This window comes from Salvelinus sp. IW2-2015, linkage group LG26 (genome assembly GCF_002910315.2).
Source record: "Salvelinus sp. IW2-2015 linkage group LG26, ASM291031v2, whole genome shotgun sequence".
Lineage (NCBI taxonomy): Eukaryota > Metazoa > Chordata > Actinopteri > Salmoniformes > Salmonidae > Salvelinus > Salvelinus sp. IW2-2015.
Window position 1 is genome coordinate 48,012,361 of NC_036866.1, and position 20,312 is coordinate 48,032,672.

The 20,312-nt window shown below is 42.1% G+C and overlaps 1 protein-coding gene across 1 annotated transcript; it reads right to left on the reverse strand.

Moving 5' to 3' along the window:
- Window positions 1–1,888: 1,888 nt before the first annotated feature.
- LOC111952846 (L-lactate dehydrogenase A chain) lies at window positions 1,889–16,122 on the reverse strand. Its single transcript, XM_023971790.2, has 8 exons — window positions 16,017–16,122; window positions 14,018–14,143; window positions 8,373–8,490; window positions 7,987–8,160; window positions 7,096–7,269; window positions 6,840–6,957; window positions 3,037–3,160; window positions 1,889–2,645 (listed from the first exon to the last, which is right to left on the reverse strand). The coding sequence occupies exons 2-8, from the start codon at window positions 14,141–14,143 to the stop codon at window positions 2,481–2,483; spliced, it is 999 nt and encodes a 332-aa protein (XP_023827558.1). The 5' UTR covers window positions 16,017–16,122; the 3' UTR covers window positions 1,889–2,480.
- Between the last annotated feature and the right edge of the window lie 4,190 nt (window positions 16,123–20,312).

Genomic DNA, 20,312 nt, shown 5'->3' on the forward strand with positions numbered 1-20,312 from the left:
TAGGTAAAGTCCCTCCTTATCTCAGCTCGCTGGTCACCATAGCAGCACCCACCTGTAGCACGCGCTCCAGCAGGTATTCTCTCTGGTCACCCCCAAAACCAATTCTTCCTTTGGCCGCCTCTCCTTCCAGTTCTCTGCTGCCAATGACTGGAATGAACTACAAAAATTCAGAAAAACTGGAAACACTTATCTCCCTCACTAGCTTTAAGCACCAGCTGTCAGAGCAGCTCACAGATTACTGCACCTGTACATAGCCTATCTATAATTTAGCCCAAACAACTACCTCTCCCCTACTGTATTTATTTATTTATTTCTGCTCCTTTGCACCCCATTATTTCTATCTCTACTTTGCACATTCTTCCACTGCAAATCTACCATTCCAGTGTTTTACTTGCTATATTGTATTTACTTTGCCACCATGGCCTTTTTTTGTCTTCACCTCCCTTATCTCACCTCATTTGCTCACATTGTATATAGACTTATTTTTCCACTGTATTATTGACTGTTTGTTTTACTCCATGTGTAACTCTGTGTATGTGTCGAACTGCTTTGCTTTATCTTGGCCAGGTCGCAATTGTAAATGAGAACTTGTTCTCAACTTGCCTACCTTGCCTACCAAATAAAGTTGAAATATAAAAATATTATGACACTCAACCTAAGACGTTTTCAAACTTTTCGCAACAGAGGAGGAAAATGTTTCTTATTGGACAAGCACGGGTAGTCCCTCCCTGTTAATCTGTTTGTTGCCCAATGAGCAGAACCCTTATGGTCACTGTCGATCATGTCAGTTTTTCCATAAAAGAATCCCCTCAGCCCTTGTGCAAGGTGTCGCTCTACTACCCGCATCAAAAGGAACATTTTAGGTTTTTTACTGCTTCTGCTTCGCATGTTTTTTATTATTCTTTTCCTGTCCACTTCAAGTTTTCAGCTGTTCTAAGAAAGTTACACTACCGTTCAAAAGTTTGGGGTCACTTAGAAATGTCCTTGATATTGAAAGAAAAGCTAAATTTTTGTCCATTAAAATAACATCAAATTGATCAGAAATACAGTGTAGACATTGTTAATGTTGTAAATGACTATTGTAGCTGGAAACGGCTGATTTTGAATGGAATATCAACACAGAGGCCAGTTATCAGCAACCACACCTGTGTACCAATGGCATGTAGTTAGCTAATAAAAGTGTATCATTTCAAAAGGCTAATTGATCATTAGAAAACCCTTTTGCAATTATGTTAGCACAGCTGAAAACTGTTGCGCTGTTTAAAGAAGCAATAAAACTGGCCTTCTTTAGACTGGTTGAGTATCCGGAGCATCAGCATTTGTGGGTTCGATTACAGGCTCAAAATGGCCAGAAACAAAGAACTTTCTTCTGAATCTCGTCAGTCTATAATTGTTCTGAGAAATTAAGGCTATTCTATGAGAGGAATTGCCAAGAACCTGAAGATCTCGTACAACGCTGTGTACTACTCCCTTCACAGAACAGTGCAAACTGGCCCTAACCAGAATAGAAAGAGGAGTGGGAGGACCCAGTGGACAACTGAGCAAGAGGACAAGTACATTAGAGTGTCTCGTTTGAGAAACAGACACTTCACAAGTCCTCAACTGGAAAATAGTACCCGCAAAACACCAGTCTCAACATCAATAGTGGAGAGGCGACCCCGGGATGCTGGCCTTCTTGGCAGAGTTCCTCTGTCCAGTGTCTGTGTTCTTTTGCCCATTGTTAATCTTTTATTTTTATTGGCCAGTCTGAGATATGGCCTTTTCTTTGCAACTCTGCCTAGAAGAATCAGTTGAATCAGCTGCAATTCTAACATGTAAACACAAAACTCCCATACAGGCATGGTGTAGCTCACACGTGCACGGACACAGAGAGTGACAAAAGAGAGGCTTGTTTCATCCTGGTAGTTTTATTTGGTTGGTGGTGAAGAAAATCGGATCATATGTACATCCAGCTGCCTTGACAAGCACAGTACAGCGCCGTAGTTCCAGTTCAGCTCATAATAACTATATAGGCCTTTATCGCAGTACCATCGCAGCGGAGTTTGGGCCACTGAAGCTTCAGAGACCGATTTTAAGAAATCATCATTAACGGTGAGAAAACTGAGCAGTCAATTTAGGGTGCACAGAACACTGGCGACGAGCAGGATTGTCACCATCAGTTACTTACAGGTCAGGTTTCAACCCAAAACACAACATTGGAAAGTGCCATCAGATTAATTTTTTTATGTGAGCGCCCAGACGATTCCAATAAGTTCTCTGTTTATAACGCTTTTTGTTATTGACATACAAACAGCAGGTACAGTGCAATTGGCAGTGTGTTCAAACCCACTGCCTTTCTTCAGACCTGGTCCTAGTCTTACTTTCTGCCTAAAAGGCTTCATTTGTACCATCAATAGTAAGAATATAGGGGAGAACAAGGACGGGTATACAGAAGGTGGGATTGGGGGTTGAGGATGTTACAGACGGGCACACAGGACTCTTTACAAGGTGAGCTCTTTCTGTACGCCCCATAGGGTCTCGGCGCTGTTGTTCAGCTGCTTCTCCTCCTCGGGCTTCAGAGTCATGTGGATGATGTCGGTCAGACCGCTGTTTCCCAGCACGCAGGGCACGCTGAGAAACACCTCCTCCTTCACACCGTACATTCCCTGGATGGAGGCAAAGAGAGAAACTGGTTAGGGGCGAAACAGCTGGAGTGTTGGTTTGGGTGGGAGGGGTATGTGTGTAATGAGAGGTAGGCGTGTGTATGTGTGGGGGGGGGGGGGGGGGGGGGGGGGGGGGGGGGGGGGGGGGGGGGGGGGGGGGGGGGGGAGCGTAATTAGCATGTGTGTGCCAACTTAATCCTTACATCTTTAGTCTTAACAAGCATTGGTTACAGTATATGCTTTGGCATATAGATTGCATGTCGGTTTGAGACTATAAAAAAAAAATTCAAAGAAAGACTTTACTCCTAGTCTACAACCACAGACAATGATAGAGGACGCAACATTGCATCTGTCCCATTATGGCAGATGGACTCCCAGCATATGGTCTTCTTACCTTGACCATGGTGGACACGGGGTGGACTTTGTGGAGGTTCTTCAGGATGCTCTCAACCAGGTCAGCGACGGACAGGCCGATAGCCCAGGAGGTGTAACCCTTCAGCTTGATGACCTCGTAGGCACTATATGACATAGAGTGAAACGAGGAGAGGAGTTAAAGGGGAACATCCAAGATACAAACATACACTACATGACCAGAAGTATGTGGACACCTGCTCGTCGAACATTTCATTCCAAAATCATGGTCATTAATATGGAGTTGGTCCTCCCTTTGCTGCTATAAAAGCCTCCACTCTTCTAGGAAGGCTTTCCACTAGATGTCGGAACATTGCTGCGGGGACTTGCTTCCATTCAGCCACAAGAGCATTAGTGATGTCGAGCACTGATGTTGGGTGATTACGCCTGGCTCACAGTCGGCGTTCCAGTTCATCCCAAAGGTGTTTGATGGGGTTGAGGTCAGGGCTCTCTGCAGGCTAGTCAAGTTCTTCAACACCGATCTCGACAAACCATTGCTGTATGGACCTCACTTTGTGCACGGCGGCCTTCCCCAAACTGTTGCCACAAAGTTGGAAGCACATAATTGTCTAGAATGTCGTTGTATGCTGTATAGCATTAACATTTCCCTTCAATGAAACTAAGGGGCCTAGCCCGAACCATGAAAACAGGCTCCAGACCATTATTCCTCCACCAAACTTTGCAGTTGGCACTATGCATTCGGGCAGGTAGCATTCTCCTGGCATCTGCCAAACCCAGATTTGTCTGTTGTTCTCAGTTCTTGTCAGACAGTTCTTGTCTTGACTTTGCTTCCAGAGGCAGTTTGGAACTCGGTAGTAAGTGTTTCAACCAGGGACAGAACATTTTTTACGCACTACGAACTTCAGCCCTGGCTGAGCCATGTTGCTCCTAGATGTTTCCACTTCACAATAACAGCACTTACAGTTGATCGTGGCAGCTCTAGCGGGGCAGAAATTTGAAGAACTGACTTGTTGGAAAGGTGGCATCCTATGACAGTTCCACATTGAAAGTCACTAAGGCCATTATGCTACCACTGTTTGTCTATGGAGATTGCATGGCTGTGTGCTCGATTTCATACACCTGTCAGCAACAGGTGTGGCTGAAATAGTCGAATCCACTAATTTGAAGGGGAGTCCACATACTTTTGTATATATAGTGTATATTAAACATACAAATACCTTTAAACACATCTATATAACCTATATATATATATATATATAACATATGTGTAACCTTCATAACACCTTTATACACACACCTTTAACCTACACCTCTAACATAACACCTTTGTACACACCTCTTTAACCTATAAGATAGGTATAACGTTCATAAAACATTTAAAACAACCGTCAAATTTTTGGGGAAAAATGGGTAGTTTTTCCTGTTGTAAATGCTAAAACCCATTAGTGGAAAATATACACTAAGTATAGCAAACATTAGGAACACTTTCCTAATATTGAGTTGCACCCGCCTTCTTTTGCCTTCAAAACAGCCTGAATTGGTCGGGGCATGGACTCTACAAGGTGTCGAAAGCATTTTACACAGGGATGCTGGCCCATGTTGACACCAATGCTTCCCACCCACAGTTGTGTCAAGTTGGCTGGATGTCCTTTGGGTGGTGGACCATTCTTGATACTGTTGGGTTCTGAGAATATTAAATATACTTATTCATGTGACTGAGGGAGAGAGGTTAATGTATAACGTTTACATTATGTCAGGATATGTTTTTGTTCGCCATCAGGGATCCTATTGGAGGGAGCTTCTGGGAGGAGAAGAGACACAGTCTGGTACCAGTCACCATGACAGCCGTGAGTTGGGGAGGAGTGAGGACTTAGGTGCAGAGGTCAGGTCAGATGAAGTGAGGAAGAACAGATATCACTAAGGTTATGTCTAGCAACAGAGATGCATTGGCTGTTCAGATGTGTAGGAGGAGACTCAGCATAGGAGAAAGGGTTAATTATCAGTGCTTAGGCCTCCTGGGTGGCGCAGTGGTCTAAGGCACTGCATCGCAGTAGTAGCTGTGCCACCAGAGATTCTGGGTTCGAGCCCAGGCTCTGTCGCAGCCGGCCGCGGCCAGGAGGCCCATCATGCTGATTGAGTTTGAATAACAGACTGGAAGCTTCAAAAGGAGGGTGGTGCTTGGCATCATTGTTCTTCCTCTGTCAACCATGGTTACCTGCAAGGAAACATGTGCCGTCATCATTGCCTTGCACAAAAAGGGCTTCACAGGCAAGGATATTGCTGCCAGTAAGATTGCACCAAAATCAACCATTTATCGGATCATCAAGAACTTCAAGGAGAGCGGTTCAATTGTTGTGAAGAAGGCTTCAGGGCGCCCAAGAAAGTCCAGCAAGCGCCAGGACCGTCTCCTAAAGTTGATTCAGCTGTGGGATCGGGGCACCACCAGTACAGAGCCTACTCAGGAATGGCAGCAGACAGGTGTGATCTGCATGCACAGTGAGGCAAAGACTTTTGGAGGATGGCCTGGTGTCAAGAAGGGCAGCAAAGAAGCCAATTCTCTCCAGGAAAAACATCAGGGACAGACTGATAGTCTGCAAAAGGTAGAGGGATTGGACTGCTGAGGACTGGGGTAAAGTCATTTTCTCTGATGAATCCCTTTCCGATTGTTTGGGGCATCAAGAAAAAAGCTTGTCCGGAGAAGAAAAGGTGAGCGCTACCATCAGTCCTGTGTCATGCCAACAGTAAAGCATCCTGAGACCATTCATGTGTGGGGTTGCTTCTCAGCCAAGGGAGTAGGCTCACTCACAATTTTGCCTAAGAACACAGCGATGAATAAAGAATGGTACCAACACATCCTCCGAGAGCAACTTCTCCCAACCATCCAGGAACAGTTTGGTGAYGAACAATGCCTTTTCCAGCATGATGGAGCACCTTGCCATAAGGCAAAAGTGATAACTAAGTGGCTCGGGGAACAAAACATCGATATTTTGGGTGCATGGCCAGGAAACTCCCCAGACCTTAATCCCATTGAGAACTTGTGGTCAATCCTCAAGAGGCGGGTGGACAAACAAAACCCCGCAAATTCTGACAAACTCCAAGCATTGATTATGCAAGAATGGGCTGCTATCAGTCAGGATGTGGCCCAGAAGTTAATTGACAGCAGGGCGGATTGCAGAGGTCTATATTTACTCTTTGCATCAACTTCATGTCATTTTCAATACAAGCCTTTAACACTTATGAAATGCTTGTAATTATACTTCAGTATTCCATAGTAACATCTGACAAAAATATCTAAAGATACTGAAGCAGCAAACTTTGTGAAAATTAATATTTGTGTCATTCTCAAAACTTTTGTCCACGACTGTGTATTCATGTGCTACAGTGGTCTCTGAGCTCTGCTTTACCTAACCATTAGGGCTCCCGAGTGGTGCAGCGGTCTAAGGTACTGCATCTCGGTGTAAGAGGTGACTATGGTCTCTGGTTCGAATCCAGGCTGAATCACATCTGACCGTGATTGGGAGTGCCATAGGGCGGCGCACAATTGACCCGGGTTTGGCCGGGGTAGACCGTCATTGTAAATAAGAATTTGTTCTTAACTGACTTACCTGGTTAAATATTTGTTTTAAATTAAAACCATTGTGTTCATTAGGCATGAAACGGAAGAAAACGAGCCGAAAAGGAGTGAGTACTAAATTAATACTATCTGTACTAAGTAACGCGTTTCCCATTGCAAACATTTTTTAAAAGGTTGAGCTCTGATTAACATGACCCTAGATAAATAAAGATAAAGTTGAACATATAGCGATGTGTGTTTATAAGACTCACCCGTCGACCACCATCTTGTGGACGTGCTTCCAGTCCTCCTTGTCTGCGTCTGTGCCCATGTCTGGGTTCAGGCCCTTCAGGGAAACACCGGCAACATTCACACCGCTCCATACAGGCACTGGGAGAAAGAGAAGAGACAGGCATCCAGTCAGTCTGTCATAGACACAGTACCAATGTACGTGAAGGTCTTCCACAATATTGTAATCAGACAGACAGGTTCCGGTGTGGAGTGTATTTGAAGCCATAGCCTACATACCGCTGGAGTCTCCGTGCTCTCCAATGATCCAGCCGTGACAGCTGGATGGGTGAAGGTGTAGCTTCTCGCCCATCAGGTGACGGAAACGACCAGAGTCCAGGTTGGTGCCGGAACCGATGACGCGGTGACGGGGGAAACCACTCAGCTTCCAAGCCACGTAGGTTAGGATGTCAACTGAGATGGGGGAAGAAGGGGGGTGACAAATATTAGCACAATCTGAGTTAACAAAACAAAACAAACCCTAACCTTTACCCTATCCTTAACCATACCACTAACATTATGCCTAACTTTAAATTATATTTTATCTTTGTAGAAATGTTCACTGTATAGCCTATATTGACTTTGCAGACTGGTCATACAGTGGGGACCAAAAGAGAGGGGTGAAGGGGTGACACATTTTATAGGAGTTGTCAGCAATAGGACCGTGGAGTTGTTAATGTAACCTGCCCCTGATCATGGAAAGCTACAGGATGAGCAGGCTTTTGTTCCAGCCCAGGACTAACATTATTCAAACCTATGAATGACTTATCATAATGCTAGAGTAATGATCAAGTCACTAGACGATGTTGAACCGAATTACCTTCACTTCCACTTTTCTATGTATTGCTCTCTCTCTCTCTCTCTCTCTCTCTCTCTCTCTCTCTCTCTCTCTCTCTCTCTCTCTCTCTCTCTCGCTCTCCTCTCTCCTCTCTCTTCTCTCTCTCTCTCCTCTCTCTCTCTCTCTCTCTCTCTCCTCTCTCTCTCTCTCTCTCTCTCTCTCTCTCTCTCTCTCTCTCTCTCTCCTCTCTCTCTCTCTCTCTTCTCTCTCTCTCTCTCTCTCTCTCTCTCTCTCTTCTCTCTCTCTCTTCTCTCTCTCTCTTCTCTCTCTCTTCTCTCTCTCTTCTCTCGTACCAGGATTGGAGACGACCAGCAGGATGGCGTTGGGGCTGTACTTGACGATCTGGGGGATAATGAATTTGAAGATGTCGACGTTGCGCTTCACCAGGTTCAGACGGCTCTCACCCTCTTGCTGACGAGCACCGGCTGTGACCACCACCACCTTAGAGTGGGCAGTCGTACTGTAGTCTTGAGTGAGATAAAAGATGCACGTTAAACACACACACAAATGCAACCTAGTGTTTCCGAAGCACCCCCGCAACAAATATGTATGTGTGTGCCTTTGTGTGTCTGCTCAACTTGTGCGTGCATGTGAATGTTTGTGTGTGTGTGTGCACAACTCGTTTGTGCGTATGTGTGTTTCAGAGTGTGTGTGCATAAGTGTATGACTCTTCACTCACCCTTGTCGCCCACGATCTTGTGAGTCTTGCAGAAGAGGCTGCCGTGCTGCAGGTCCATGACCTCACCCTTCAGTTTATCTTCCATCACGTCAATCAGGCACAGCTCATCGCACAGGTCCTGGTCAACACATGCAAATAAGGAATATTATGGTTCAGGAATATACTCCATGTAGAAAAGTATATGGCTATACTGTACATAAGGGGCTGGTTTCCCGGGCACAAATTAGGGCAAAATCTTGGCATAAATCTTGGCATTTCACAGTTGAAACTGCTTTTTAGTCCCGGACGATGCATTATTTGTGTCCAGGGAAACTGTCCCTGCTCCATTTTACTAAGACATTTAATGGTGATCATTATTTAGTAGTACACTTTGTAGTGTTTAACAATATAACCTATATAAAAAGTAGTTATGTCTAAAATGCATTTTCGCTGTGTTTTATTTTGACAACTGACCAGGCCCATCTCACACTTAGAGGCCTAAAACCACTTCCCTCCAGTCCATTGTCTTATTGACACCAAATAGGCCTATTGAACAACTGGATAAAACAAACTTCTACTGATTGGTTATAACACAAGCCCTGGAAAAAACACAGTGGCAGCCCACCAGTTACCTCCGGCTCACTCCACTCAGATCACCTCGGCAGACTTGACATGCACAGCTCTCAGCAGAGGTCTATTTCCTGTAAGCCTTTGTTTCCTCACTGGCTTAGTTTGCATCCCTAATGGCACTCTATTCCCTATATAGTGTACTACTGTTGACCAGGGCCCACAGGGTGTATGACAATACATTGTGTGTACAAAATATTAGGAACACACTCCGAATATCAAGTTGCACCCTCTTTTTCCCACAGAACAGCCTTAATTCGTCGGAGCATGGACTCAACAAGGTGACAATGTTGAATCCAATGCTTCCCACAGTTGTGTCAAGTTGGCTGGATGTCCTTTGTGTGGTGGATCATTCTTGATACACATGGGAAAAACTGTTGAGCATGAAAAACCCAGCAGCATTGCAGTTCTTGAACACACTCAAACCGGTGTGCCTAGCACCTACTACCATAACCCGTTCAAAGGCACTTAAATCTTTAATCTTGCCCATTCACCATCTGAGTGGCTTAAAAATAATTCTTTAACCTGTCTCTTCCCCTTCATCTATACTGATTGAAGTGGATTTAACAAGTGACACCAATAAGAGATCATAGCTTTCACCTGGATTCATCTGGTCAATCGACAGTATGTCATGGAAAGACTAGTTGTTCCTAATGTTTTGGGACACAACCTATGCCAGTGAGGAAACAGAAAATGGCCCATAGGGTTCTGGTCAAAGGTAGTACAATAGGGAATAGGTGTCATTTGGGACGCAATAGTCAGGAGCCTTGTTTATAACTTTATAGGTCTTTTTTTTCATGTTTACCCCCTTTTTCTCCCCAATTTCGTGATATCCAAAAGGAAGTTACAGTCTTGTTCCATCGCTACAACTCCCGTACGAAGGTCGAAGGTCGAGAGCCGTGCGTCCTCTGAAACATGACCCTGCCAAGCCGCACTGCTTCTTGACACAATGCTCGCTGAACCCGGAAGCCAGACGCACCAATATGTCGGAGGAAAGTAGATATAGGATATCTCTACAATCTCTACAATTTCTCCAGAATTAAGACGTTAGTCTTCATTAAAAACCAACCCACTGGGCACAGACTTCAGTTCAATGTCTAGTTTGGATTTACAAAAATATAAATATAAAGTGTTGTTCCCATGTTTCATGAGTGAAATAAAAGATCCCAGAAATGTTCCATATGCACAAAAGGCTTATTTCTCTTAATTTTTTGCACACATTTCTTTACATTCCTGTTAGTGAGCATTTTTCCTTTGCCAAGATAATCCATCCACCTGACAGGTGTGGCATATTAAGAAGCTAATTAAACAGCATGATCATTACACAGGTGCACCTTGTGCTGGGGACAATAAAAGGTTACTCTAAAATGTGCAGTTTTGTCACACGCCAGAGATGTCTCAAGTTTTGAAGGAGCGTGCAATTGGCATGGTGACCGCAGGAATGTCCACCAGAGCTGTTGCCAGATAAGTGAATGTTAATTTCTCTACCATCGTACGTCCAACCAGCCTCAAAACCACAGATCATGTGTAACGACGCCAGCCCAGCACCTCCACATCCGGCTTCTTCACCTTCGGGATCGTCTGAGACCAGCCACCCGGACAGCTGATGAAACTGTGGGTTTGCACAACCGAAGATTGTCCTCACCAGGGTCTTGACCTGCCTGCAGTTCGGCATTGTGACCGACTTCAGTGGGCAAATGTTCACCTTCGATGGCCACTGGCACGCTGGAGAAGTGTGCTCTTCACAGATGAATCCCGGTTTCAACTGAACCAGGCCGATGGCAGATGTGTTAGCGAGCGGTTTGCTGATGTCAAAGTTGTGAACAGAGTGCCCCATGGTGGCAGTGGGGTTATGGTATGGCCAGGTATAAGCTACAGACAATAAACACAATTGCATTTTATTGATGGCAATTGGAATGCTCAGCGATAGCGTGGCGAGATCCTGAGGCCCATTGTCGTGCCGTTCATCCGCCGCCATCTCCTCATCTTTCAGCATGATAATGCACGGCCCCATGTCTCAAAGATCTGTACACAATTCCTTGAAGCTGGAAATGTACCAGTTCACCCATGGCCTGCATACTCGCCAGACATGTCACCCATTAAGCATGTTTGGGATGCTCTGGATCGACGTGTACGACAGCGTGTTCCCGCCAATATCCAGCAACTTTGTACAGCGATTGAGGAGGAGTGGGACAACATTCCACAGGCCACAATCAACAGCCTGATCAACTCTATGTGAAGGAGATGTGTCACGTTGCATGAGGCAAATGGTGTTCACACCAGATACTGGTTTTCTGGTCCAAGCCCCTACCATTTTTTAAGATGCATATCTGTATTCCCAGTCATGTGAAATCCATAGATTAGGGCCTAATGAATTTATTTCAATTAACTGAGTTCCTTATATGAACTGTCACGCAGTAAAATCTTTGAAATTGTTGCATGTTACATTTATATTTTTCGTTCAGTGTACATTTGCTTGAGTTGTCAACTAACGTGAATTGAACATGAAATCAACAACAAATGTCACCACGTCATTGGATTTATTAAAAAAAGGGTTCCCCCATTCCATGTCCATTGCCAGCGCAAAATCTAATATTTGAAAACATTGTACAGAAAGGCCAAGGACTGCAATAACAGGAGTGGGAACGGGAGTGCCCGATAGCCATTTTAGTCAGAGCTGGACGCGGTATTGGGTGACCATCCCAACATCCGTCCGTTGTTCATTCTGGACAGTGCTGTGGCAATATTGAGGGAAAGCTGCTGAGCGCTTGATCAACTTTTTTGGTAATGTGAATAGTCTAATTCAATTGCTATATCAGATATGAAAAGAATAAAGCGGTACAATGCCTTTAGATAGTATATCTTAGATAGTACCTCTTTACTTTTTTCAAATTTTGTTGTGTTACAGCCTGAATTTGAAATGGATTCAATTAAGATTTTTGCTTACTGGCCTAACCACAATAGCCCATAATGTCAAATTGTTCTGACAAATTAATAACTAAATCAAATGTCTTGAGTCAATACGTATTCAATCGCTTTGTTATGGCAAGCCTAAATAAGTTCAGGAGAAAAATGTGCTTAACAAGTCACATAATAAGACTCTGTGTGCAATTATAGTGTTTAACGTGATTTTTTAATTACTACCTCATCTCTGTACCCCACCCATACAATTATCTGTAAGGTGCCTCAGTCGAGCAGTTAATTTCAAACACAGATTCAACCACAAAGACCATGGAGGTTTTCGGGCACCTTTTGGTAGATAGGTAAAGAAAAAGGAGCCATTGAATATGTGAAAAAAAGGAAGCCTGTACAAAATAAAAAATATTCCAAAACATGCATCCTGTTTGCAACAAGGCACTAAAGTAATACTGCAATAATGGCCTATGTTAAGCTTTTAAAAAAGTACAAAGTATTTGTAAGGTGTTAAGCCTGTTTTAAAATATGCTTAAAATGCTTAAAATACAAAAAACAATTGTGATTGTTTTAAATTGTGTTTAGGAAATAAAGATAGACATGGTTTTTACAAAGTAGTGGTAATATTTCATTCAGCACAGAAATGTGTAGGCAGCTTAACTTACCCTATTTACCCCATACCCGGAGTAGGTTGTGCCAAAAGACCATTATGTTTTCAAAACTGTAATGTTTACATGAATTATTATTTCTAGGGATACACAACATCCTAAAATATATGTATATCTATTTGTTTGAAATAATACTATATTTCCCTTGATGGATTGATGCTGAATTTAAAAAAAATGCTCTACTACCACCCTCTCCCCTAAATTGTAGAATATGTCCAAACTGATACGTAAAGACACATTGCTTTCTGTAAGCATGGCTACTTTTAGTTTGACACTTTAATCCTTAATAAAGTCATAGTATTTGCTTTTCATGCATTATTCTTTGCACTTTTTATCTACTCCCACTTTTATACATTTTTTAATGATGAGAGTGTAAAATGATTGACTATAAAAGTGTGCTGTTTTCTGTCGATTTATACAGCTTGTGTCATAATGGGAGGTCCAAGACAGGTCACATTCATTTGCATACAGGGAGGGACCAGGGATTTTGGTCACAATACGGATGCAGTGGGCAGATAAGAGACCATTTTAATACCATGTGTAGACGCAACAAATCTCGATCAGATAGTGAGCGGATCATCTTGAGCGGATGACGATAACTACATCCCACTGGACACAATCCAATCAATGTCTATTCCACGTCGGTTCAATGTAGTTTTTATGTTGATTCAACCAGTGTGTGCCCAGTGGGATGTTCATGCAAGGTGTATCGAGGGCTAGAGTATAAAACGGCTCTCAATGTTTCTGACACTCCCTGAGGTAGAGAGAACTGGAATCCATCAAACATTTACAGAATATACTTCACTTATCAGCTTCACTTCATTTACCCTGTTTTCTCTGGCTGGTGGTGTATAAGACAAAGCCAGACTGAATTACAGAGGGGTTGGGTTTTAGACCAGTGATCTTGGAGCCCTTGAACAGATTCCTGTGTTATTTTCTCTAATCTTCTCTCTTACCAGTTAGAACAATGGAGGTAATGGCCTGGGTCATGTTCATTAGGGCACCCAACAGATTTAGTTTTTGTAAAAACAATGTCATATTGGACACGTACATGCAGTCCCTCTCTGTTTAAGTACGTATTATTCTGTTTGGTGCCAAATGAACACGACCTTAGACATTGTGTCCTAGTCATGTCTGTCTAACTTCTTATGTTCATAAATGTTCATGCACTTTACCTAAACACCCCTTACCTCTGTCCTCTATCTCCCTCATTCCCACTACCTATTACCCCCCCCTGCAGCCGCCGCCGCCACAATTCACACTGTAACACCTAACACCCCTTTCACTCTGGCTAAAAGTCTTACACCCTTTCCTTCCACCACTCCCCTAATCTCTTATTCTGCAATTACTGCATCCAAAATACCACAGTCGACAACAGTTACTGCACTTTTACTGCAGTTTAAAAACGGCAATCTTCTTTTGTAAGGTTGGTCCCCCCACCCCCTCCATCGGTCTCACCTTGAGCAGGACGCTGACTGCGGAGGCCATGCCAACCATGCCGACGCCAACAACGGTCACCTTGCTCCGGGAGCCAACAGGCTCACCAGCCAACACATGGGTGATCAGCTTCTCCTTGGTTGTCATCTGAAAGACAGACAGACCCAGAGAAACCCATAGAAAGACAGAGAGACAAAGACAAAAGGGGACAGAGAGAGACGGGGTCAGAGACATACTGTATCCTGATCCCATTTGTTTTGCCTAGTACATCATCGCAGAGAGCAAGAATGAATAGAAGGTCAAAGAGTCAACTCTCAAAACAATGAATTAATTGGTATATATCATTCACCTCTCCACCATGCTTGCTGATGTGTGGTAAGGATTCTGGCATCCACACATTGTTAGTGGATGAGGTGTTTCCCCCTTATTTTGTAAAGCACTTTCAGTACCTTAGTTGGTAGAAAGGTGCTATATACTGTAGATCCAATCAATGATGATTATTATTTATTATTTGTCCAATGTTTCTGTCAGCTCAGAGGCAGCTATGAAGTGAATATTAAATGACCGTTTTTAAATGAAAGCATGAGCTTTATTATCTTGTCTATATATCTTGTCATCCCCATTCCCCACATTTTTTAGTAACATGGCATTTTAACTAAACTACTTTCCTTTTATTATATTCAAATCATATAAAAATGTATTGGTTGCTAACAGCTAGTTAGTTATATCATCCCACTCTGCAGCCCAGCATAACATCTTTATCTCCTATTTGACCGACAGCAACACTGGGTCTCCATATCAATGCCTATCTCTCTCCCGCACCCTTCTGCTCCTGCCTCCGGTTGCCCTGCCTAACTGACCACAAACTATTACGGGGTGGCAATGGTGTCATGACATGGGCGCTATTTATACTTCCTGGTTCGGGGAGAACGATAGTGAAGGGCCTGTTGAGAATATGACATTAAATTGATGACACGGCTACAACAGCATTCAAGCTATTTTAGGCTCCAAATGTCCACCCTGTTAGGATCTTGTATTCATTATTGGTTGTTCCACCATGTTTTTTTGCTTAATACCCTGTTGTGCTTCAATTCCATCCTGTTAGGTCAGTATTTAAAAATAACAATTGAACAATACCATCAAATGTTATGTATATTTTTGTGGTAACCTGCAGAGATAGAAGGGGTCAACTAAACATTCTTTTGATATTGAATCTTATTTGGAAAAACAGGGTGCAAATAAAGCGCTGGTTCTGAAAATAACACACATTTTACTCATTAATCTTTGTTTTATAATTATTTGAAGAAAACAAATGAATGTGATAGAATAATGGACAATCTAAATCTAGATACATACGTACATGTGTTAACACTTTCAGAAATATGTATATGTCCCTAACATGGTGGAAATATATCATGGTCCATGTGTGAACAATCTGCCTATAATTATTTAAGGGTTAATCAACGAGAGGCTATGCGTTCTCTGGAGAGTAATGAACGATGTGGAATGTGTTCTCCACTACACTCTAGTGAAGTGGAAATAAAATTCCACGGAGTTGCATTATTCTCCAGAGAACGCCATAGCCTCTCGTTGATTATCCCTTAAAGATTTGCTAGTTTAGATAACCAAACCATCAGTCTTAGCTTTCTATTATGAGAATCTAATTCAACAATGCCAATGAAGTTTTCAATTCAACTTTTGATTTCAAAAGCAGCTGAATAGAACATGTAAGAATGAACTATAGCCATTGAATTCTACCATGCTGATATAGCGTGCATTATAGGGAAATAGAATGCCCTTCAAGCCAATCAGAAACAAGTATTCAACAATGCCTGGTATAATTAAGCAATAAGCCCCACGGGATGTGCTATATGGCCAATATACCACAGCTAAGGACTGCCTGAGCTTGACCACTAAAAGTGCTAGAATACCCCCCAAAAATTAAATAGGTACTTTCCTCCCCAAATGGTATGTAGGAATGACCCTTCCCATTACTTGATCACAAAATCTGATGTCTCACCTTGAAGGTTTAGTGAAAGTGATGTAGAAACAACACTGAGAAGCGAATTGGAATGTCTTCGGCTGGCCTCTTCTTCCCTGGCTGGATGCAGCTTTTCTGCAGCAATGGAGCACATGGGGGGAGGTTCACGGTATTTAAATAGCTTAGGGGTGCCCGGTAGACATTGCGTGATTACATATGAATCATACCAGACCTGTCAGTGTTAAATGTCACGTCCATGCAGAGCAAATGTAATTGCTGTGCTCTTGGATGCGGTAGTGCGTGCCACGCTCGGTTAATGTGTCTCTGCATAGACTATTCTGTGCTATTGACCAAGTGCATCATCAGAGGAATCCCTCCAGTAGCCCTACTTTACTCTTGAACAGTAGCCTTTTTATATAGTGTGAGGATGTCATTTTGGGTCCATCTTGGGTTCTATTTCATCACACTGAAACTCAGTCACATCACATAAACAGAAAAATGGCACCAAACAAGATATCCCAGGATGCCTCATACACATCATGTAGGCTACACATCTTGTGTGGTCCCTGTTGTCTTTAATGCATTGTGCTCCAGTTTTCTAACCGGGCTGCTGTAAACATCTAACACTATAACATGATCAGGGTTGGGGTGTACCCGATTACATGTAATCACATGTAATCAGTTACATGTAATTGAATTACACTAAAACTTTAACTGTAATCAGAGGCGTCATTGCCCATAGGGGGCACGTGCCCACTCAGATTTGTCCAGTTCAATGTATTTATTTTTAAATCTTGTTGCTGTTTCTCTGTAGTAATAATAGCCACCTAGCAAAATTAATGAAGTTGGTTTTAGCTAGCCCAGATAGGTTCCCAATCTCTCAATCTCATTTCAAGATATCAATCAAGTTAGTGTAGCTAGCTTGTCTGACTGGCATGCCTGCTGGCAAGTTTGGTAGACTTTAGTAAAGCAAACAATAATTAATGTACTGAATAAGATTCCTTTCAATTTACCCAGATTTTAGCAGAGATGCAAATAATCATATTTAGTCTCTTAAAAAAAGAGTCAGGAGGATACAAACAGCTCAAGAGGTATGCTTACATATGCAGATTGCAGGAAAAAACTGTTTCAGGTGTTTAAAAAATGCAAAAGTCTCCAACTGGCAGCCATGTAATCAGTTATGTTACCAGCAAAAATATTGTAATCAGATTACAGATCTTGCAATACTTTTAAATTCATCAAGGATGTTTGCGGGAAAAAAATACATTATGATGCATTTCTGTTTTCTCAATGACATTCAATTCAGTATGGAAAAAGGCGCAAGTTTAAGTTTGCTCCACCTGAGTGAGTCTGACCACAAGTCAGAGAGCACTATGATCACACATAAAATGCGTTTGATGGATCGTTTTTGTATTCTTCGACATCCTCTTAAGCAGAAAGTAATAAGAGTACGTTACTGAGTTTGGGTAATCCAAAGGTTAGGTTACTGATTCAAATTTAGGGCAGGTAGCTAGTAATTGTAAACGATTACATTTAGAAAGCCTAGTCTACAACCCACTGCCACACGTGATAAAATGGATAGAAAAGAGCAATAGCCGTGGCAGAATCCCAGTAGTTATAATAACAACACTATACATGGAATGTGTTGTACTCCCTTCTCTCATGATAATGTTTGTATGTGGGCTAATGACATGAGAGGTTTAGGATAACTGATTGTGTGGGGGACACGTCATCTGCCACCTGTGATTCATAGCCTGCATCTCCCTTAAAGGGATGTGACTGAGTATAATCTAACTCAATGTCTCCCCCTTGTGACTTTTGCTTACAAATGCAGTTGACATCATTGAGTATGGTTACATGCACACAATAATATGATTATTGTGAATTGTCAGATGAATATAATAGTTTGATTTAAACGCTTACATGATTTGCACAAATAATGATTTCTAATATTCCTATTTACATGGACACATCTGAAATCAGGTTTACCTGATGATGGGACTGATAAATGCAGAAAATCGGCAATCAAAATAAACGTTCTACCACAGCGACCATGTTATTTTTGGGAAGCCTTTTCGATAAAGTTTGTGTTTTAACATTATTTCTAAGATGCATTCTCTCAGGTTTTTCCGAACTCACTTCACTCGCGTAAAAGAGGGAAGCTCGTGTTGCTGGTGCTAGCACATGCACAGAAATGCACAGCTGGAAATGTTTACATGTCCTAATAATTCGAAAGATTGCTCAGAAAACCTGGCAGTGCAACCAATTGTCATACATGAGTAAAATTAAAGATACGTAAATAGAAAATGACTCAAGTAAAAGTGAAATTCACCCAATAAAATACTACTTGAGTAAAAGTCTAAAAGTACACTCTAAACTAAAAGTTACCTGGAGTATCCTTTAGAGGTTCTTCAAGTTGAAACTGTGGGAGAACCCCTATAAGTTATTCGAAGAACCATAACATTAGCTAGCAAGCTTATATACAAGCAAACCTGATTTGTTTGATGCATGTTGCTAGCTTGCTTTCAATATTATTTCAACTCAAACTGGCTAGCTACTGTAAGATCCCTGCTAAATAATCAAGTCAACTAGCTATCTAGCAGTTTAGGGCTTCTGCTAACCTCCAAAAAGATGCCAACAAGCAACAACATTATTGTGTATTTTCTAGGGCAAAAATAACGATCATCAGATAAGGATGCAGTGGCCAGACACCAGTCCCGTTTCAGAGTAATGGAGGACATAACCACAATTGATAATGTAATCAGAGCTGTGTGTGTTTGTGTCTTGTATGTCCCCCATCCATGGTGCCGTAATGGACTACTCTTGGGCCAGGGTGAGTAATGCCAACCAATCAGTGCCATGCTGCTACATGTCCCTTGTGAATTAGCTGTGAATCATAATCTCTGGTTGGCTATGTTCAACCATGTATTTTATGTTGGCTTCCATGACTGTATGGTGACAGTCTTTCTCGCTCTCGTTCTCTGTGATAGGAGCTGAGTTAGATCTGTAAGTCAGGCTCCTTCATGACCAGTATTTGTGATGAGAGGAGCCTGGAGCTGATCTACTGGCACTGGCAAACACCTCAGAAGGGACAAATGTGATTACTAATAAGATAGGACATCACAAGTGTTTAGTAATATCAGAACCAGAATCACCTTTATTCGCCAAATACATTTGCATGTACAGGAACTTGACTCAATAAACTGAATTTACAGACAAGATAACACCATGTGTCACGAATACATGTGTCACTCATCTCTACCTTGATTTTCAACAGATGGAAGACAGGAGAGAGGATTTGGTCATGGAGTCCTCTGACTGAAAGACAGGTTGATACTGATGTCTGAATTGGGAAAGACCTCATACTCAGCAATAAAATTAGACAATTAGCCATTTGCACACACTGTATATAGACTTTCTTTTATTCTATTGTGTTATTGACTGTACGCTTGTTTATTCCATGTGTAACTCTGTGTTGCTGTTTGTGTCGCACTGCTTTGCTTTATCTTGGCCAGGTCGCAGTTGTAAATGAGAACTTGTTCTCAACTTGCTTACCTGGTTAAATAAAGGTGAAATCAAAAATAAATAAATAAAAAACCAAGACACATCTACTCCTTTTTATTGTCTTTTTTGATCCGAATATAACATTTTGTCCAAACGCCAGATTTCAGTAGCAGAGAGGTAGACGAAGCTGTTAAGGATTTAACTTTTTCTCTAAGTGGTTGCAAGGTGAAATTATTAGCTGATTTGGGTAAAAAGTTGTATGATTTCACGTAGCCACTGTCTTCTCTCTCCTCATCATTTTGGCCCTCAGTGTCAGTGAGTATCCTAGCAACGGTTCCGTTTTGGAATCTCAATAATGACACAGAGAGCTGTTTTTAGAAGAGAGCAGGCGAGGGGTTACTTAAATTGCTCGCTTCCTAGAGAATAGCAGACCCGATTAAAAAAAAAACTTTTCGGATTTGACAAGCAGAGAAGTAGGGGAAGATTAAAACATATTTTTGTCTAACTTGTTGGGTTAGTGGTCAAAACGGTAGTGATTTGGAAAGTAATGAATTTACTTGCTTCTGAAATTATTTACAGCAGCTAGAAAGAGACCTACCAATCTGTTTTTCACAATTCCTAATTGGTTACGAAAACAGCTCTAGTTACAGATTGGTAGGCTCGATTTCAAATCCGATTTTTGATTTGACAAGCAGAGAAGTAAGGAAAGATGTCATACCGTTGAACTTTTTTCTTTAACTTCTTCCATTAATGGTCAAAACGGCAGTTGTTTAGAAAATTTGAAAAGGAGGGGTAATGCAGTTACAAAAACAGCTGTACCGTAAGTTCTGT